Below are 21,876 nucleotides of genomic sequence, written 5' to 3'. Positions count from 1 at the left end.
TTAGAAGCCAAAGTTACTGTAACTAACACATGGCATAAATTAAAAGTAATGCAATTATTTTTGCCCAGCTTGTCACTGTCCGTCATTGTACAAGTGCTAGCTCAAACCTGTCACTACTGAAGGCAAACCGAAAAACAAAGAAAATGAAGGCAAAAAGAAAACATAACTAACAATGCAACTAATTACACAACTACATTTCAACAGCAAAGGAAAACAGTGATAACGTTAGACTTTTAATGCTTAATTTCTGGTACAAAAATATCCTTGAGAAAAAAAAAGCTTAACATTTTACCTTATCAGTCTCAATTTCACAAACAACCTCATCCTCTGTGACCGTGTCCCCAACAGCTAGGAGACAAGACAAAATAGTGAGTAAAATCCAATTAACCCATCGTGCTATCATGTTAACACATGCTATGAATGTTAAAAAGGGCTGAGGTAAAATTAAACATTCATACCTTTCTCCCACCTCACATCCCCCTCTGTGACAGACTCTGCAAAAGCAGGTGTGTTGACTGTAATAACTTCATTCCCTGCAAAAGATAGAAACAAGAATAGATGATTAACTTAGATGCTCTTACCACTCATAAACAATAAAGGCCCAATCCTTTGAGTAAGCAGCAGGTAATGTCCCTGTACTGCCAGTAATTTTCTAACTACGTTAGAAAGTCTAGATAGTAGAAACTTCATGTCTATGTTGTTCTTGTACGGCTTTTAGGACACTGAACCAAACATTAAGAGTCAAAAGGAGTGGAACCACTCAAACACAGTGTCCTACAGCTATTAATAATAATTATAATATTAACTACAAAAGACAATAATAAAAAGTATGTAGATTAGATGATCTGCAGAGTAACTTTGCTCTATCCAATAACTATTAATAATAATAATAATAATAATAATAATAATAATAATAACAACAACAACAACAACAACAACAACAACAATTAACATGAAATGATAAGACCTGCAGCGTAACAATCATTAAAACATGCTTGCTCTTTCATTATCCTGCTAAAGAAAATTTACATGAAGGATTTTCACAAACAGTGACTCACCAGAATAATATGAATTACTACAATAATAATTATAAACAGATGACTGGTGATAAGTAACATGGTATATACAACTGTAGTTTAAAAAAAAAAGGCAGCTGATCACTCCAAGAGGTACAAATGACCTTTTCACATGGTGTGTAAAATGAAACATCACAGGAACTTTAAGGTTTAAGTGTGACAGAGTTTTGCACCTTGTCATATTAGATATTCCATTTAGAGGAAATCATAACAATATTTGCCACAGAAAAACAAGCATCTCACTGACAAGAATAGAATAGAACTTTAAGAGCAGATACAGAGTTCAACATACTTTTTTTTCACAAAAAACTAAACAAAACTCTACCAAAAACTACATTGTGTTGGATAATGGTGCACCCACCCAAAGCTATAACATTATGCTGTACATACTGTGGGTCGCAGTGGTCCTGAAGTATCTGATTTGGAAGATGCTTGGCCGGGCCTCACACTTCCTACAATTCAAAGCACAAAATAAATAATATTAAATGACTAACCATCATAAGGAAAAACGTCAGATATCAACATTTTAAGTGAAAACCTAAAATAAGTAATAATAAAATACTTACAAACTGTTCTTGAAAGTGATACACTGAGATGATGTTATCCCTGCAAAACAAACATAAGACCTTTTAAGGGTTTTAACTGGTGAAAGAAAAATTTTTTTAAATCCATCCTGAAAGATTTACATGAATAGAATTGCAATGAACTCTTACAAGCAATGGCCTACTAAACTAAGGACACATTTTTCAAGTAGACTGCAATGCACCTTTTAAGCCACTTTGGATAAGAGCTCTAAATACTATAAAGTCAAAATTAAACATTAAAAAAAAATAAAATAAAAAAAAACTGGAGTTCAGTAAAACGGGGAACTTACCAGAGGCAGCTCGTCTTGCTAGGACATTGTTACCCTATAAATGAAAGGCTATTAATGTATCATAATCTATGGCAAACCAGTACTAAGCAGAGCATTTTATGGGTGATAGATTTTACTGTTGCTGTCCTAACAAAACCATGTCTTTCAAATGGTAATTTTACATGAGTAGACCAAACATTCTTAGCTTGTAATGCTAGTTAATGAAACAAGAAATAATGTTGGACCACTTCCTTTGGTCCGCTCACGTGCACAAAGGATGCATGAAAAGACTGGAGCTACAAGGTTTTGATTTGACAAATTAAAACCAATATATCGCTGTTGTCAGAGCAAAACAAAAATGGTAACTTTACAACATTTTTTTCAAGCAATTCTGGGCAGTTTCTTTTGGTTCATTCATCATGAAATTTACACACAATGTAAAAACCAACAGGTATTTTCAGATTATGTATATAAAAAACTGAAAAACAACAAAAATGGAGATAAGATTTTATTCTGACAGCAGCGATATACTAGATAAAACGTACATAAAAATATTTGTCACACATTGTTGTCAGGGTAATCTTTAATCACTTTAGTGTACCACTGTAGCCTTATTAACCATATTAACCACAGCATAACGTGGTCCTATAAGATATGTAATCTGCTACAAAACAAACACCACTCTGCTGGAAGACACATGTACTTTAACCAAGGGAAACTCTTGCAGCCACCAAACTATATTTAACTTGCACAGCTGACATGTTGCCTCTGCCCCTGGAGTAGGGAGTGAAATAACAATGCTTTCTTCTCAAAGTAAAGCTAAGTGGTAGGTCTACATGTAAAATATCAGGGATAATTTCAGGTTCTGAACACCATCTTCATGTTAGAGACAAACACTCCAAGACTGGAGGGCTTGAAAACATGCAGCACACAGCTGGAATGCACTCCGGCAGCAGGTACAGAGGTCACAGGTACAGAGGTCATGAATGAGACAGACAGATGGCAGAGTAATTCCTTATTTTCAACTGCACCTGTATGCAGACTTAAACACTAATGGCTTCTATTCAACCAAACTTCAGCATTTTTGCCAGCATTTTCAGAACATTTCATGTAAATTAACATAAAGCAAATAAAGGCTTCTAATCTGTGTATGTGTCACTGTTATCCAGTCGGTGACAGTTGTCACGTGACTGTTTTGACTTGTCAAAAACTGGTGCAGCCTACTGGCAAACTGGAGAAAATGCATTTTAGCTGCCAGGTTAAACATTTGGGCCATATGACTTTGTCTAAGCAGTGTAATGGGAAGGCAGGGCGGGGGCTGACATGTAAAACCAAGTGCTATAACCTAGTTCACATTGGTGGTAACCGACATTTCGTCACTCATGCTCAAAAACTACAGGTCTTGGTTCAAACCCATGTTAAGAGAACCGTATTAAACAGCTCAAGTGTAATACAACTTAAATAAGGTAACCAGGACTGAGAGGACTGGCCTACGAAAACGGACAGGAGTAAGTAACCTGGACCTACTGGACACTAAGTGCTTATTTAAGCATTTACTTTTGAGTTTAAATGCGAACAACTGATCCATCAACATATTTAAATACGAGGTTCGGTGAATATGTGAAAGCACCATAAACCCAAACAAACCTAGCCTTAGCCCTACACCAGCCTACAGTGTGAATGTGAGACTAGCTAGCCAGCTAAAAAGCTAACTTAATCGTGTTCTCAGTTGTCAATGTACACAGCAGTATATAAAGCATCACATTTAAAAAGAGTAAAACCAAAAGCTACTTCACATATGACCACCAGTAGACTCTAAGACAGTCATGTCTGACCTCTGTGGACACAAACGAGAGGTGACAGGAAGATTTAAGGTTGGTGGCTAGGCTAGCAAGCTAACGTAGAAGGCACATTCATTTTTTTCCAAAAATGACCTCAGTTAAGCCTACACTGAATTTAAGGCTGAAAGGGGAGATCTCGTTTCCGCTGCATAAATAACGGAGACTCTATTGTAAGCACAACACTTTGCACATGTAAATAAAAGGTTAACGAGTCCGAGTAGCAGATGAGCTGCAGTGACATGCTGTCCTTGGTCCTGCGGGCGAGGCCTAAACTACGGCCTTTAGCAGCTGCCAGTAAAGCCACCCGCAAAACGTACAAACCGAGTTCAAATATGAGAAGCTACGGATACGTACCTGCCGGAGGGCGGAAATGGAGCGGCCGAAGGTGCGAGTGAGGCAGCGGGAACGGGAAAACATGTCGGCTGCGAAGCCAGCAATCCGCGCCTCCCGTACACAGAGCGGTAAAGGCCCGCAGGAGAGAGCAGCACAAGCGGCGGGGACAGACAACCACGCCGGGGTGAACCATCAGCCGACGGAAGGGGGAGGAGGGGATTCGGGTGGATTATACCAAACATGCAGTGCGTTTCGAAAAGTTTGTAGACACAAGCTCAGCCGGCGCTTTTTACTGAAATCAAAGTCTCCACTTTGAGAGGCTGAAGTAACAGCCTCTATTTTTCTGAGAAGGCTCTTCAAGTTAGATGTTGGAAAACCGCTGTGAGGAATTGATGGTATTCAGCTACGAGAGCATTAGCCAGACACTGATATTATATCTCTAACGCCACTCTAAATCATCCCGAAGGTACTGGTTGGAGCTCCATCAGTCCAGAGAACGCAGTTCTACTGCTCAGCTGCCCAGCGCCGGGGGGGCTTTACACTCATCAACCGACGCTTGGCGTTGAACATGGTGACCACAGGCTCGACTGTGGCTGCTCCAGAGCAGAGCGTCCCATTCTATTGGCTATTCAATTGAGTAGGTGCACACTACTTTTTCTTTGTCACATTATTGTTGTTATTATGTTTTTTTTTTTACTTTTGAGTTGTATTATAACAGTCCTCTTAACATGTTTTTTAAACAGGACCTGTAACAGGGTGCGCATTAAGCAGCTGAATTCACTAATTAGGAGTGGGTGTCCAGGTACTTTTGTACAAAATATATCACATCTATTAATAAACGAATTGGTCAGATTTTACCGCAGCAAACATGTGATGTGTTTTAGCTCTGTAGTAGGGCGTAAATGTATTTCAAATAAGTTTTAGTTGTAAAATAACAACTAAAAATAGTCTTTTTTATCATTTAAAGTGATATACTACAGAATATCTGAATCTGGTGCTACAATGCAGACGGGGCTCCCACGTTTCTACACATACATCCCAAATGTTGTTTAAATCGTAGCAGAGCGCTTCAAATGAGCAGTAATCTAGAATTACAGTGCATCCTCGTTGACGACATGATATGAAAGGCTGTCCTCGTAGAGCAGTAAAGTGAGCAGTGTGATGTGAAGGCAGGCCCCGTGTGAGTTGGCCTTGCCTGTGCTCTGATGCTCAGGCTCCTCCTCTCCATCCTGCAGAGGGGTTGGAGGCGCAGCCCCACCGGCTCTCACTGCCACTCACACCGCGCAGAGCAACAGGTAAGACGGGCTTTCTCCTCGCTTTTCCCCGATCTTACTGGGCTGTTATATCCCATTACTGGCCTGTGCAACTTAGAAAGCTTTTAGCTCTTTTCATTAACAGTTTGAATGTTAAGAGGATTGTAGTGTTGTGTATTTTATTCATATACTTATATATGAATACATAGATAAATTGTATATGCTACAGTTTGGAAATATAATTGCTTTACAAAAAATATAAGCAATAACAATGAAGATGATTGTTGTTATTGAATATTTATTATTATTATGATTATTATTATTATTATGGATACACAGTGTGGTCAGTGGTCATTGCTTTATTTATTAATCTACAAGCAGTGATTCATTTGATGAAAACTGAATATTACTTTACAGATTCTTTCACTGAATATGCTGTATTTCATTATACAAATCTGTATAATTTGAAGAAATAGATTTCTATATACTGTTAACCTAAACATATAAAGGTTGTGTATATATACTGAATTAGACATAACGTTATACACTTCATTTCTGCGTTGTTTTCTGTAAGGCTCTTCGTTTAAGGTCCCTGTTGGTAACCAATCATTCCCTGCATGTTTGCTTTGATATTTCATTTAATCATCAACAGTGATTCCACATGTTTCTGAAATTCATTCTGCGGTAGAAGAGAGGAAAATAGATAAAAACGTTTAAATATTACTCATTTGACATTTATGGACATTTGAGGAATTGATTATTTGTAAAATAGAAAATTATTTTTTTTCACTTCAGTTATTTAGTAGCCTTCCTTCTAACTGTTTTATCTGCATGTTCATTAATTGTATGAACAAGCTTGGATCATTGATTCCTTTTTGTCACTGCGTACTCAACAATTTGATGTTCTTTATTCAGTCTACCTGAAGCTGAAGAAAGCACTTTGAAGAAAAAAAGACAGTCGCTTCAGCTCCTTTTTTGTCTTTTTACATATAAAAAATCTATTTTGTAACTAAACTAAATTGTACGTATTTGGTAAAGAGCATTGTAAACTAAGTTAAGATGGATTGAACAGCCCCTCTGTCTTACTAACACTGATAAAATGAAATGCATCTTTGTGCTTCACATAAAGGTAAAGTACCTCTTATGTTTGCTTGCAGACGAATTTTGTATAACTACTCATTTTTAATTATTTTACACTAAAATATTTTCCATGCTTTATAATAACAGCAAAGACATCACAACTGTGAAATAACACATATTGAATTATGACCAAAAAAGTGTTAGAAATCATCTAATCTTCTTTCTTAGAATTTTCAAAGTAGAAGGATCCCTGCCTTAATGTAGCTTTGCACACTCTTGGCATTCTCTCAAGCAGCTTTATGAGGAGCCACCTGGGATGCTTTTTCAGCAGTCTTAAAGAAATTCCCACATATGCTGAGCACTTGTTGGCTGCCTTTGAAAACAAAATTCAAGCATTTTAGTTTAAACCTTTAGATCAGAATGTCTTGAAGATTATGAAAAACATGCATTCAGTCATAAAATGTCTGACTGGTATTGTATGTGATTTTCTATGAGTGTGAAAATGCCTCTAATATTAATATTAACTCATTTATTTAAATTGTCTTTTGTTTTAGGTACACCAAATTAATAGCCTATTTGGAGTCACTGTACTGTGCAGTTTGTTGGTTAACTGAAGTATTGAGTTTCATAAAATTGAATTGAACTGATTGCAAACATGAATCTAACTCCACCGGACCAAAGCATTCATAAGCCTAATGATGGCTGTCTGGAGGACAACAAAGCAGACCTGATGCTGCCCTGTTTTCGCAGAGGCATGTATGAGGAACCTCTCTCTTCTTACCACAGTGGATCCCTGATCTCTCATCTCCTCCGAAAAACCATCCACAGCAAGCGCCCTGCTCTCAACAACGCCCACCTCTACTTGCCGCCCTCCTCCGTTTCTGGAGCTGGATTGGTTGAATCAGGATCTACCTTGGCTGAGTCTGCTCAGGAGGATCGGAGTAGCATGTCTTCCAAGGACAGCCTCGGGGAGTCATCGTCCCCTGGGGGTCACGCATCTGGAATGAGCGCCGAACCTGAACGCCCACTGAGCGAGCACCTCCAGGCCAAGCGGGCCAGAGTGGAGAACATCATACGTGGCATGGCAGGTTCCCCTAGTGACAGGTCACATGGAGAAGGAGATGGCGTGGAAGGTGAAACCGGCAGGTACGGCACAGAAGTATATAAGGAGAGCAAACGCAAGCGGAAACTTCCTCAGCACCAGGAGCACAGTCATTCTACAACTTTGACCACGACTAGCAGCGCTAATATAAGCAAAGATGAAGAGTGCCACAAGCTGAGAGAGCAACTTCAGAGCATGCAGCGTCTCTTGCGCCAACTCCAGGAGAAATTCCTCCAGATGTATGACCATGGTAACTCTGAGAATGAAGAGAAAGGGGAAGGAGATTTTCAGGAAGACGTCAGTGAGGCACAGCTGGATTTGAGCATTGACTCTGACAACAAAAGAATTGGCAACAAGGAGAGAATGAAAGCGGACGGTGGATATCTGAGCACAGAGAGAGATCAAAAGAGCCTACAGGAGATGCTGAAGTGTGAGCTGTCCAGGGCTGTAAGCGAAAGTGTTGATATGGTGTTCAGAAAGCTCTCCGTGACCCTGCAGAACCAGTCACCACAGCCACAAGCATGTCAAAGCCCAGAGTACACAAATGTGGAGAAACGAGCCCAACAGACCTGTGCTCCAGAGCTGTCTGACTCTGAAGATATCTCAAAGTCCAGGCTTCTGGAGTTCTATGAGAGCACCCCAGTCCCGAGCCCAGAGCACCAGACTGAAGCTTTGTCTCTAGTGGTCCGGAAACCTACTCTGAACCAGTTGGGCTCAGTAAGCCAGCAGGTGAAGAGACCATATCCGCTCCACCAGGCTCCCTTCCAGTTCAGTTACAGTGCCCCCCTCCATGACAGCCAGATCTTGGAGCATCTCCTGAAGTATGGACCTCATGCTAATTTTGGTGGGATCCCTTGCCTTCCCCCGTCCCTGGACCGGTCATCCCCAGATTCAATGGACCTTCCTTGGGAAAGCATTGCCATGAGGTCCAAGGTAAGCTCCGGGCACCTTGGCCAGCACCATCGCCCTGGGGCACTCGGACAAGTCACAGTAGACAGCCTGTGCCTCCCTCATGTCAAGATGGAGTGCGGTGACCTGCAAAGCATGGCAGAAAGGAGCACCTTCATGTCACTGAATATATCCTTTTTCAAAGCTCACTCAGTGGAGGCTGAGATTTTGTTTTGTAATGAAACAGCAGTGACTAATTGACCATATGCAGTATGTTATTAGGAGCATTATTTGTAAGAAAATGTTGTGTTGCACATCCTTTTTAAGTGAATACTTGTGCAAATGCCCATGCATTTGGCCTAACTACTTTGAAACTGCCTTGCTTGTTCTTTAATTTACTGTTATTTGCCATGTGGTAGTATATATGAGATTTAACACAGAGAAACAGCTGAACAAACTACCAGCTCTGAACCCTACCTTGGTGAACAATGACTCGTTGAATTGAGTGCTGCACTGAGCAGTTCCACTAACACAGACTTCAAGGAGAATTTTTACTTTGATCTCAGTAACCCTAAAGAAAATTGTAGCATCTTCTTTAATCTGGGCCCAGTAATGACTTTAAGTCCAGAAAAAGACAAATAAAAAGGAATACAAGGCTTTGATAAGAATTGTCAGGAACAAAAGCCAATTTTCAAAGGCAGAAAAAGCAGCAGTTTCTGTTCAGGAAATTCTCTTGATTTTTTTTCTCTTGACTTGAAAAGGTGCGGAATATGTTTCTGTACTCTCAATGTGATTGGAATGGATCAGAGAGGTCACTTTCGGTTGTTTGTGAAAAGGAAGCTCTCCACTGTCATTATTCTTCAACCTTGGTGCCTGGCATACAGCATATATTTTTATGTACACATGTTTCAGAGCATTGGACGTTTGGCTTTTTATCATCATTAAATTTCACATGAGAGTATTTCTGAAAGGATGATTACCACAGTGGTGAATTTCACTTTTTTTCAATGTTATTGCAGCTCCAGCGAGTGGTCAGAGCTGGACTCCATCCATGGACGGAGTGATTTAAGATGCATTATCAGCTCTCTTTCAGGATGTGCTTTATCTTTCCTCTGCATTGGGCTACAGCATGCCTCTCTTTGAACAAATTCTCATCAATCTTTTATTTCAGTATCCCCATTTCAAAGGCACTGTTTCCTAATAAATGCCTGCTCTCTTATGACCTTCCAGTGGATAAGAAGCTATTACCTGAGGTGTGGTTCCTTTCTATGCTGTGAACGGGAAGAATGCAGGCAGACCCTTCCTCGATTTAAACAGTTAGAGAGTTTTCAAGTGCTGCTGCGGGTGTAAGAGATCCAAATTGCGTTTGGTGTTCTCAGTGTTTTGGCAACAAATCAGTTACTATTGGCGGACATGAAACTAAATGCGTTCAGTGGAAGCCTCTAATTGAAGTCCCTAATCTAATTTGTTTAGCTCTTTTTTCCAATTAGCACATGCTGTTGTGTGTTAATTGACTCTATGGTTGGAGTAGGGCTGTCTAAATATATTTCATTTGTGCTGCACAGTAAAGTCACCAGTGTCAAATTAAATCCTCCAGAGTTAAAGAGAGTTACATATGTGATTGCGTAACTAAATTTAATACCAGTGAATGCAGTGCATCTAAGGGAAGTATATAGGCCTGGTAGCTTTGTTTTGTTGAGTGAATCACCTCATGCCTTGTTAAATATGTCTCAAAGTAAATTATTATTATTATTATGTTTCTTTCCTTGCAAAATGAATATGTATCTCTGTAAGTGATTGTTCTTTCCTTAACTGTGCTACATCCAAGAGGGTCTAACCCCTAACCATCTGAAGAAGGCCAAACTGATGTTCTTCTACACACGCTACCCAAGTTCAAACGTCCTGAAGACCTTTTTCCCTGACGTCAAGGTACACCGTACATCTGCACACAATCTCCTTTGTCTTTGTCAAAGCCGCTTCCTTGCTGTTAACTTCAAATACATATTTTTTATATAGATGTGATTTATTTTTTATGGATTTTTCCTGTCTAGTCTGTCACAGAAGTCTGGGTCAGTCAAAAGTCTGGGTGCGCCTGCTTGTTGAAGTTTTTCTATTTCTATAATTTTCCACATTTTAGACATTTAGACATTTCCACATTTTCCACATTTCCGCACAAGCAATTATGTAGTGACCATAAAAAATGTTACATCAAAAATTTTGTTTTAGGTTTTTCAAAGTAGCCCACTATTTGCCTTTACACACACTTGGCATTCCCCTATTTGGCTTCGTCAGGAAGCCATCTGGGATTCTTTTCTGTCTTGAAGAAGTTCCGCATATGCTGAGCATTTGTTAGCTGTTGAAAACTACTGTTTTTTTTTTAATGTAAGACTATATCTGAAGAAGATCTTCATAAAGACCTTGTCACATGTATGAGCATCACAACACATTTAGAAACTAATACTTCATTTTTATTTATGAACCACTTATGTTTAAGCAAGTATAAGCAAGATGACATAAGATGTTTTATGAAGTAAATGACATGTTGACATTACAGGTCTTAAATGAACCGCTTAAATGGTCTGGGCCTGGCTCAGTCAGTTTACAATGAAGTCACTGTCGTTACTGAATAATATGCCTTAATATGTAATAAGGGGGGGGGGTGGCAGTGTTGCTTTATAACACTGTTATAAAGCATCATTGTCCTGTAACTGAGCTTACAAGATATATACCTAGTTAAAAGCATGTAAGCTGTTCATTTACACTCAAGTATTGCTTTTTAAATATCTGAAATGCTTATGCATATTTCATAAAGTCATTATGTAGGTATCCTTTAAATGATGAAACAATCAAACATTTTTTGGAAGTACATTCATACCACTGGTGCGATTTCAGTGGGAAAGAGAGGATTATGTTATGAGATAATGTTGAGGGGCCAAAGGATGGTTGTCAAAATGTATGTAGTTTATATTATTGAAAGGAAATTTTTGCAAAAACATTTCTAAAAAACATCCCACACTAGTGATATTGTGTCATCACTGCATTGAGTGGAACTGAGCTGAACCAGAACAGCAGCACTATTAGCAGTGATGGTGATTAACCTAACAGCTAAAAATCTGGGACACTTGGTAAAATGCACATAAAAATGAACTTTGACCTGCATTTGAACAAAAAAGTACAAAGACAAGATGTGTAATGTTTTGTCCTTTCACCTTCATTGTTTTTATAAATATACACTCATTCTGAAATTGATGCCTACAACAAAAATTTGGCACATGGGGCAATTTAAGACAAAGAACACAGTGAAATGTAAAAAAAAAAATCTTGGTAGTCATAGGTCATTCTCAGCACTGCCAGGACACTGACGTGGTGTGTTAGTATAGTTTGTGCTGGTATGAGTGAATCAGACACGGCATTGCTGATGAATTTTTTAAAAACCTCTGCATCACTGCTGGACTGAGGATAGTCCAACAACTAAAAATATCCAGCCAATATAACCTTTGGGCAGCATTCCTGTGAGCACCGATGAAGGACTACAGGATGAATGACATATACTGTTCAGCAGATGAGCTGTCATCTCTGTCTTTCCATCTACAAGGTGGACCAACAAGGTAAGTGTGTCTAATAGAGTGGACAGTGAGTGGACACAGTGTTTAAAAACTCCAGCAGCACTGCTGCATCTGATCCACTCGTTCCAGCCCAGCGCAAACTAACACAACACAACCATGTCAGTGTTACTGCAGTGCTGAGAATGATCCACCACCCAAATAATACCTGCTCTGTGGTGGCCCTGTCGTGGTCCTGTCGGGGTCCTGACGTTATTAAAGAACTGGTTGAAAAGTGCTAACAAAGCATGCAGAGAAACAGATGGACTATAGTCTGTAAATGTCAAACTACAATCTGCATCCTATATAGTAAGTAGACGGAGACAAGGAGGAGGTTTTAATGTCATGGCTGATCATCATAACAGTTATTAATAGTCCTTCTTATTTCTACTTAATTATGATCAAATGTATCTTTATTGAGGTATTTTGCTAAAATACTCTGGTGTATTCTCTTCACCAAGTTTTGTGTGTGAATTGCTGTATGTGGTCTGTAGCCTCCCTGGTCCCGCCCACTTGCCAGACCAAATTTGCAATCCTTATTCATACATACATGTACAAACAAGTTTATTCAACTTCTATTAATTATATTAATGCTTAGTTTTGAGCAATCAACTGGACTTTTTACTTCATTCCAAAACACATTATAGGTCACATATATCAATATTATTACTAATGCTACTTTTATTAGAGACATAAAAATGTCTAGAAAGCCTGTTTTAAAAAATGGCAGATATGCAGCCTTTCGAAATGAATCTCTTCATTTGTCTTAGAAACAAATTCCAAGCATTTAAGCAGTATGTCTTTATGATTGTGGAAAAAAAGCTGTTTAGGGGCCTCTGGTTGTAAAAATTAGGCACTAAATTGTACAGAAAAATGTCATATTTAAATTTGTTCCCTGTAGAGGATGTTTTCACTTATTTTCACTAAGTGAAACAGACAGACAGATAGCATTTAAAATTGAATTAGTCCCAATTACACTGTTATCCAACACACACCACTTCACAAACTAAATATCAGGTATGATCTCAGAGAGTTTAAGGCTCACTGAAAGGCTTTAGGGATTCAGGACTTTAGGTGACAGGGGCTCCTGGTTTATCTTTAACACAGTTTTTAAAAAGTTCCTCAAGTCAGCAAAAGAAGACAAAAAGAGAAAGGAGATGAGGCTGCTGGCTTCTGTGTTCAGAGTTAACCCCTCAGTGCTGTGCAGCCAGCGAGCCCTCAATAGGCAACAATAGAGCTGTGCTGAACGCTGGAAAGAAAAGAGGAGTTTAGGCCCTGCAACAACAACCTTTACTAGCATAACATCCTGTGAGTGTGCTATACGTCCTGAGGCACAAAACTGGGGATGACTCATCTAAACCGGCAAAAGGCAACACTTGTTTGGAAGAGTTTATTATCTCTCACATACTCAGAGGTGTAGTGTTCTATAATTCATATTCAAGTTATAAACAGAGAAGGCAGGGCGTTGCAATTGTTGTGACTATGTTTTTATTTAGTGAGCTATATTTGTGCTTTACAATGAAGAGCAGAGGGAATTTAGTTTTATATTGCTTCAATTTATTAAAACCTTCAGGGCTCACTAACAGCACTGGTATTTTCTCTCCAACTGCATAGCACGACGCACTACTTTTACTATTTCCCATATTTTAGAATAATAGTAAGCAGTGAATGAGCACATGTGGAATAATGCATTGACCAAAAAGACTTAAACACATCAAAACAATCTTATATTTTAGACTTTTCAAAGTAACCTCTCTTTGCCTTGATGACAGATTTGCACATTCTTGGCAGCTTCACAAGGAGCCACCTGGGATGCTTTTCCAGCAGTCTTGAAGAAATTCCTGCACATGTTGAGCATTTGTTAGCTGCTTTGACTGGAGCGGATAATAAAAAACATACATATATATATATTAATTTAGAGGTTTTGTTTTGTAAACAACTTTATACATACATATAAACACTGAAATTGACATTTGTCTTGGAAACAGGTTTCAAGCATTTAGGAATAAGCCTTAAATGGCAATTCTGAAAAATACACATTGAATTGTGTGTCTTTTGAATCATATTATAATATTAAAAATGTTACTGAGCTTAGTTATGCGCAAAGAAGCTACATACAATAGTGTTCAGCAGTCCGAGACCACCCTTCATTTCTTTAATTTTCAAACGAAACAGAAACCATTAATTTATCTGTATCAGGAAAACAAGCATAAAATATATATTTAGAAAAAAAAACACAAAAGACTCAATGACTAAATATGATATAATTGTTTCAGTATTTAATGTGGCCGGTCTTTTGAGTTTATTATGACATTATATCCATTCTTTTCAAGGAACAACTTTTAAAACTTTATGTACACACACACACACACACATATATATTAATGTAACATGATTTTATCAACTAATTTGAGACAGTTTCTATTGCTACATTCATCATGAAGTGTTCACATGAGGTAAACGGCAGCTGGTGTATTCAATAGCAGGAAAAATGGATTTATGGCATTTTGACATGGCTGCAGCAAAATGTGACTACAATTGAACTTTCCATGTCATTAAATGATTAGCTCTTACAGACGCGTCTTTGGAATAGTGAGTAGGGAGACTGTAGAGCAGGTTGGCAGACAGCATCCTGTCTGGCGTGGCTCCTTCCACCCCTGCAGCACTTCCTGCCGGGGCTGATGGGACTGTTGGGTTCCCCTGATCTCCAGAGGTCGGCGAGGAGAGCCTGGCCGAGTCTCCTCCTTGTCCAGGACCGACCCTTGTGTGGGAAGTGACGGTGAACAAAGGCAAAGCTAATCCCAGTGTCTGATTCCATTCCTATCAGCCGAAGTCACTGAGAGGGAAGCTTCCTTCTGGCCTCTTACACAGTGGCTTTCTCACCCAGTGCACAGCGAGGGAAGAAATGTCTTTGATGGCGGTTCAGCCCTTGGGCGTTTTTTTTCCTCCCTCCTTTTTTCTTTCTCTCAGTTTTTGGATGAGCAGATATAATAACAAGACTAATGTCAAGACTGAGTTTAGCCCTATGTTTTTATAGCTGCTAGTTTAGGGGCAATAAGCTGGTGGGAACGAGGAATTGGGTAATGACTTAAAAAGATTGATGAGCACTCATGAAACAGACCATATAATCAATGATAACAGTGTGACAGATAAGAATGCAAATGCCTTTGCATTTATTTCGGCCACAAAAAGGAAAAGGGGGCAAAAAGAGTTACCTAATTAATGAAGGAGTTCTTATTTAATGCATTTTTGGCTTATGCTGATGTTATCTGACTTGTCTTCCCTCTCTTTTCTTATCTGTTTTCAGTTTAATCGCTGCATCACCTCCCAGCTTATTAAGTGGTTCAGTAACTTCAGAGAGTTCTACTACATACAGATGGAGAAGTTTGCCCGCCAGGCCATTGTGGATGGTGTGAGTGATGTGAAAGACCTGGCTGTTACCAGAGACTCTGAACTTTTCCGTGCTCTCAACATGCACTACAACAAAGCCAATGACTTCCAGGTACTTTTTCCTTCTCTCCAGGCTGTAATGAGTCAGTAACATTACAAATTCAGGCAAATGATATTGCGTGTATTGTGGCACACTGTATTGATTTTTGGGTTTGGAACCAGTTCAGAATTTAAAGGGGAATTCCAATGATTAAGTCTGTATAATTCAGTGATTGAGATGTAAACAAAGTCATTCAGAGTGGTTTGATGTAAAATGGTTAATTTGTAGAGAAACTTACCCCAGCCAGGGGTCCTGATGCAGATATAGCAATTTTATTTACCATCCAAAACCACCAGTGAACCTACACATACTGTGTCTTCTGAGTTTTTTTTATATGTAATGCTGGTGATGGTAAAAAAATAAATCTGAAAAAGTCTTTTCTTTGGGGCTATTTTGCCTTAGAACACCCTTCATGTATCCCTCCACCATGTATAGATTAAAATCAATTGATTAAAATATGTTTTAGGGCAAAACTTTATCACTAAACTACCATCTCAGGCATCAAGCTGAGTATTCACAACCATTTAAGGTAATAACTTTCTGTGAGGTGTACGTCTGGTTCCTATCAGCACCACTGTGAACAATTCTAACTCGACCAGTTTCTCTAGAACAAAGCATTTTTCACCAGAGCACTCTGAATGACTATTTACATCTCAGCCATTTAAGTATGTAGACATTTAAGCTTCAATGCAGAACTCAAGCGTCCGCATATCCTGATGGTTTTGCTGTTTGCTTAACCCAGTATTCCGAAACAAACGATGCATTAAAAGTACTTATACATGTGCATATACTTATTAATAATTATATTTATATGGTAAATAAGAGGAAATATACCTAAAAACTATCAATATTGGAAATAAGTGTTTATTTGCTCAGAAAAACACTAATATGACATTGAATTGTATTAATCAGGCTATTTGTAGTTATCATCAATAAGCTGGTTTGGCTAAGCAATACTTCATTATGTAAAATCAGGTGTGCTGGTGATGATTTTATCAAAAAGCATGCGATGACTGTAGGAGAAATCTAGGACAAAACTTTGTTCTTCCAACTAGTTCAGAGGATATCAACCACTTTTTTTCATTTCACTGTTTTTATGTTGCATTTATTCAAATTATATATAGTGTTTTTGCAAGAAAAACACACTTATTCCCCAGATAAATGGTTTGAAACAATGTGCTCAGGTAAGATGTTTGCAAAGTACTATACATCAAATTATTACATCAACGCCAATATTTTCAAACATAATTACACAAAGACAAAATTGTGTTGATACATTTACTAATTTCACTGCATTTGTTTTTTCACTGTATATATTTCATGGGCGGCCTAATGAATAAATATTGTAAGTTTTAACAGAAAATCAGGAGAAGTCCTGGCTGTAAAGTCTTTTTCTATGCAGTATAGACTCAGCTTGGGTGACACTGACTGTATTATTATAAATACTAATAATGGTGTGACGTCCTAAAATGTCTATAGGTGCATGGGGTGTTCCAGCATTAAAAAAAAAATCAAAGCAGGGGGATTGGCAGCTTGAATGAGCATGAAGTGAATGAATGGCTTTCTATTTTTCACAAATCGTGTAGGCAAACACTGTAGAATAAAGTTTAAAATACAAATGTGAATCAGCATTTAAAGTTTATCTAATGAGCTCTAACCATTTTGTAAGGTTTGCCACTAAAATCTAACCCCAAAGTGGACCATTGTACTGCTAGAGCTGAGTAGTAACACAGTGGAAACACAGGATTAGGCCATAGGATAGATGGTATGAATGATGTTCAGTACATTTTTGGAGAGTTTTGTGTGATGGTTCTCAGTGAATTCGAATAGAATGATTAAAAAACCTGGCCTCTAACAAGTGACATAATATCAGTAAAATGGAGGCATGTACTGTATATTAAGCTTAAAAACCTCCGCCAAAAATGACCTTCCATTTAATCAAACAAAGTAAAATCTTAGGTAATAAATGACATCTTTAGATGTACATTACAGGCCCAGATGTTGGAAGCAACTCTGACTAAATGTCTGCAAAGTTTTATTATAGCCCTAATTTTCTTCACCATATTCCATGATTCAGATGAATCCTGAAGGCTTAATCAGTCATGAGTATTAAATTAGGAGTTTGTAAATAATTAAAAACTGGTGAATGTGAGGGGCTGTTTTCAACAGACAGTGTGGAGGCTTTTCCAATACAATACACTAGAATAAAATACTGCAGTCAATCACTGCACCAATGCAATATTTTAGATTAACTTCTTTGGTTAAACTAGATGTCTGTGTTAGTAATTAGTTTTACCAATTTGACTTTATTTTTGACCTTTTGAAAAGTCACAGCTTGCTTTCTTTCATTTGGCCTATTGTAAAAAATTATCATTAGCCTATAAGTGCATATAGGAAAAGGCAAGAACATATACAAAAGAACATATTCACATAATTGAAATAACTGAAGTTAACTAAAGGAGCCTCAAGCTCCTCCTTCATCCAATGTAATATCCTATAAATGCCATCTCTACCTTCCATTTCCTGTGAATAAAGTTTTCACACCCCACTCCTGCACATCTCCTCTTTGTTCCTCAGTGCTCTCTCAGTCCTATCTCCGTTCATCAAAAGGTGAGGTTCCAAACTTTTAGTTTAAAGCAGACCTCCAGCCAAAGTTCTCCTTCAGTTACACAGCAGCTTCTCATACTACAACTATATGGCAAAGACAAACAAGCAAAGTTAATAGTTAATACTCAAAGCATCTACTCAGGGGCCTTCAAATGTGATAAAGGCCCAATCCAATTTATTCTTTTAACCCCTAGACCTTGTTTTCAAGTTTCAAGTGTCACCCTAACCCCTTGGAACAGAGTTACAAAGGGTAGTGGTTGAAATCTTGCCCTACCAAATGGGACAGCCCTCAAATAATAATAAAAAAAAAAAAAAAAAAAAAACACAGCTTAATTAACAAGCTGCTAGCGGTGCTCTGCAGGCAAACCGGCCCGTCTTCAGTGATAGCAGAGAAGGGAAAGGTTCAGCAACCTCACTGCTGGGCTTTAATTACATTTAGGGTAACATATGCAAGAGGGGGTATAAGACAATTATTTACTATCGCCCCTCGCTAATTAATTGGTGATATGAAGTTGAAGTCAGCTAGTCTTCGAATTTTCCCATTCCACCTTAAATGGTGCAGCAGTTCCCACACTACAGCAGTTACATTCTGGTGTCTGCTTGAGGCGTCAGTACTGCTGAACTATTTAAGGTGGAATGGGAAAGTTAGCTAGCTAGCTATCAAGACATTAGCATACTTTTAGCAGTAATACATTGAAAAAACATTAAACTAAGATAATATAATGACTGTCATAATTTTTTTAATGGAGAAAATACTTACATTTGTGGGTTTCTTTTGTCTCTCGTGCAGCCATCTTGCCAGCTTTTTATTTTTTTTCTCATAACACTCAGTTTGGATTGTGCTTCTGAAAAACCTCCGTTTGGAGGGCCATATAGCCCCAACACTTCGCCCTATCCCTCTATTTCAACAAAAGTTGGGACACCCTAACCCTAGATGTGAATGCGCAAAACAGAGGGCTGAGGGCTGAAGTGGTAGGAGCAAGGGGTGAAATGGGATTGGGCTTAAGTTGTAAATTCCTGTCTCTATTGAAGTTTTACTGAGTTAATAGAAATGGTTGGGTTGAAAGGGAAGTCCAAGATTTCTTAGATTATCAGCTGATTACTCTCATACCAGTCAGTATCTTCCAGGTGATCTGCTGTATATGTAAGATCTAGTTCACCTGAGCAGTGATGTACTATAGTACCATGTACTGGTGCAGTCAGTCTGTGAAGATGTATGGCCAGTGTCCTCAGCCTGACCTGTGTGTCACACTGCACCTGTGGCTGTGCGGCCTTTTGGGAGCCATTATCCAAGGGCCCAGTGCCGCTTTAGCCAACTGTGGGAAGAGGAAGCCACAGAATCCTGCTAAAACAACTCGGGATTAGGAGCTGGCCACGCCTGAGCGAGGCTGGGATTGCTACTGATGCGGAATGCTGAGAAAGAAGCCGCAGATTCCGAGGGCGAAGGGCCGGCCGATGGGAACGAGCTGAGACAGTTGTCTTTACCTTGGGACTAAGACATTCCTTTCCCAGGGCCTGCTTTTGTGCTTGGAGACTCAGGGAAAGAAAATAGCCTACGCTGACCATCAACAGCTCGCTTAGCTATTCTATGGGAAATAATGGCACCAGATAGATCCTCTATCTTCCCACTATGCCCCCCCCACCCAACAGTCTGATCTCACCAAATGATGTGTGTCGCAAAAGTACGGGCTAAATTCCTGGGAAGGGCCAGAGTTCTTTCATTAATTTTCCGAACAGTTAAGTTCGAAGCAACAGGCTACCAAAAATCAAAGCATCCGTCCACGCTGCTCCGCTAATGATTCTGACATTGTATTTGTTTTATACATGCCGAGAACAAAGGCGAAAGGAGCAGTCTGTTTTGAAGTGAGCGTATTAAAGATTGCACATAAATATGGGGAGATCTACTGTGTTGGTTCAGAGGGCCGTGCTGATGAACAGTTTAAAAGAGAGGGAGAACACTCTTGCCTTTCGCCGTTCACTTCATGCCATCATGCCGCAACATCAAAGGCTGGAGGTTCATTTATTGATTTGGACCAGGAGTGGTTTGCCACTGGCTTCAACAGCTACCAGTGCTGAATATTATGAGCTTGCGTTCAGATGCCTGCATGCAATTCACCTGCTCCCTCTTTAAGAACTAGGCTCCTTTCATTTTTACATTGCTAAAATATAGGCTAGGCTTTATAGGTGCCCACCACTAAGACATTCTGTTTTATAATCCTCTGAATGACAGGTCCCTGACAGGTTCCTGGAGGTGGCTGAAATCACACTGCATGAATTTTATAACGCCATCTCTCTCAACAAAGACACTGACCCCTCCTGGAAAAAAGCCATTTACAAAGTCATCTGTAAACTGGACAGCGATGTTCCTGAGGAATTCAAGTCACCTTCGTACCTGTAGGTAAATTTTTTTTGACAGAAACAAGAAGCTGTCTGTAGGGCCACAGGGTTTCTAGCTGATGAGGTGTCTGATAATTTCAGCATCATGTTGACTTTTGAAGTATTGGCAGTTACATTATACTTGAACCCTGATATAACCATGCCATAAACATGTCATATCTGATGTCATATCATGACAGATTTTATTTAGTAATATAATAGTAGCATGTTACCATTAGCGATAACTGCCATGACAGATGTCATAATGTTTTGATGTTATGGCAGCTTAAGTCACATGCATTTTTGCTGTGTATTCTAGTTAGTGCTCATGACATTAAACATGTTATGTTATACTTTAAATGATCCTATGAGGTAAATTTGTTATTTCACTACCTGGCTATGCCTAGTCTGGGAGCAGCATCAGCATCGCCAACAGAGCAGCACCTTTGGGGCAGTGGTGATTGAAACTGCTTGCCCAAAGGCACGGCCAGGAATACCCAGTTAGTCCTGGCATTTGAACCCACAACCTTCTGTTCGCCGGCTACCAGCCACCAATAATGACATATGCCCAGATAATTAACAGTAATGATAACATGACACTGTTATATTACTGGACAAAATGTATCATGACAACTCATCACAGTATATAACATCCAACATGACATGTTTTTGGCATAGTTATGTAAATGTTATTTATGTAGCAGGGTTCACGTGAAGTGTTACCTGCTGCAAACTGGAAAGTCAATATATCCTCAATAGACTGTTTAAATGCATCTTTAAATGATTATATATGTAGCAGATTGATTCCATACAGTAGTCATGTTGCATCATGTTGACTCTGCCAATATCACTGATCCCAGATCATCTCAGAAAATGTAAGCTAATTTTTTTTTCTCCCTTATATTATTTTTTTTTAAGTGAATTGTACTTTGCTTTTATACTGCTGGAGTTTTTATTTGAAGTTTTGTTTGTGCTGTTTTATTTTTTTGTCTGAAATAAAACAAAGAAAAGTGTTTAGGTAATTAAATGTGTTTAAGATGAAGTAATTTTCATGTGAACCTTTAAGTTGGGATATATCTGTGGAATTCTTAATGATTGTGATATAATGTGTATAGGCTGCAGCTTTTATCTCATGATGAAGTGTCTGTATTGAATTCTAAATATGTCTGAATATATGCTTCTTACCGTAGTTGTGTATCCTATGACAAATGAATTATTCAGTGTATACTAGTTTGGAGTATGCAAACAGGCAATAGTATGTGAAAAATAAACCTATGTGTGTGAAAACTTTTCATATATATTTCCATTCTACTCTGTTCTTTTCATGATTGATTTTAATTGGAGTGCATTAAAGACACTGGAAGATTCCTCTCAA

The 21,876-nt window shown here is 38.7% G+C and overlaps 2 protein-coding genes across 5 annotated transcripts in view; one reads left to right on the top strand and one right to left on the bottom strand.

Moving 5' to 3' along the window:
• The window catches only part of dlst (dihydrolipoamide S-succinyltransferase), an 11,917-nt gene extending 7,629 nt beyond the window's left edge, over positions 1 to 4,288 (bottom strand). The window contains exons 1-6 of the mRNA XM_017690835.2: positions 4,125 to 4,288; positions 1,951 to 1,984; positions 1,643 to 1,682; positions 1,467 to 1,528; positions 459 to 533; positions 293 to 348 (exon numbers count right to left, since the gene is read on the bottom strand). Of these exons, the coding sequence (XP_017546324.1) occupies positions 293 to 348; positions 459 to 533; positions 1,467 to 1,528; positions 1,643 to 1,682; positions 1,951 to 1,984; positions 4,125 to 4,187 (330 nt within the window). The 5' untranslated portion in view covers positions 4,188 to 4,288. The remainder of the gene's footprint in view (positions 1 to 292; positions 349 to 458; positions 534 to 1,466; positions 1,529 to 1,642; positions 1,683 to 1,950; positions 1,985 to 4,124) is intronic.
• Positions 3,189 to 21,876, top strand: prox2 (prospero homeobox 2). 4 transcript variants are annotated; one of them, XM_017690832.2, is made up of 6 exons: positions 3,189 to 3,437; positions 4,570 to 5,398; positions 6,991 to 8,615; positions 10,248 to 10,355; positions 15,336 to 15,530; positions 20,356 to 21,876. In XM_017690832.2, exons 3-6 carry the CDS (start codon positions 7,092 to 7,094, stop codon positions 20,521 to 20,523), a joined length of 1,995 nt encoding a protein of 664 aa, XP_017546321.1. In that variant the 5' UTR covers positions 3,189 to 3,437; positions 4,570 to 5,398; positions 6,991 to 7,091; the 3' UTR covers positions 20,524 to 21,876. The 4 variants fall into 4 exon arrangements, with proteins under 4 accessions (XP_017546321.1, XP_037397836.1, XP_017546323.1 ...); XM_037541939.1 differs by lacking the exon at positions 3,189 to 3,437 and having other exon boundaries at positions 4,316 to 4,740; positions 4,847 to 5,398; XM_017690834.2 differs by lacking the exon at positions 3,189 to 3,437 and having other exon boundaries at positions 4,316 to 5,398; positions 7,187 to 8,615.

Source organism: Pygocentrus nattereri, chromosome 10, assembly GCF_015220715.1.
Source record: "Pygocentrus nattereri isolate fPygNat1 chromosome 10, fPygNat1.pri, whole genome shotgun sequence".
In the NCBI taxonomy this organism is placed as follows: Eukaryota; Metazoa; Chordata; class Actinopteri; order Characiformes; family Serrasalmidae; genus Pygocentrus; species Pygocentrus nattereri.
This window is presented reverse-complemented; position numbering and strand designations above follow the sequence as displayed.

Bases quoted from the DNA above. Each gene is read 5' to 3' on its own strand.
- prox2 (XM_017690832.2), top strand. From the start codon at position 7,092: ATGAATCTAACTCCACCGGACCAAAGCATTCATAAGCCTAATGATGGC. The intron at 10,356-15,335 runs GTACACCGTACA...ATCTGTTTTCAG, and splicing joins CCTTTTTCCCTGACGTCAAG to TTTAATCGCTGCATCACCTC. The intron at 15,531-20,355 runs GTACTTTTTCCT...TCTGAATGACAG, and splicing joins ACAAAGCCAATGACTTCCAG to GTCCCTGACAGGTTCCTGGA.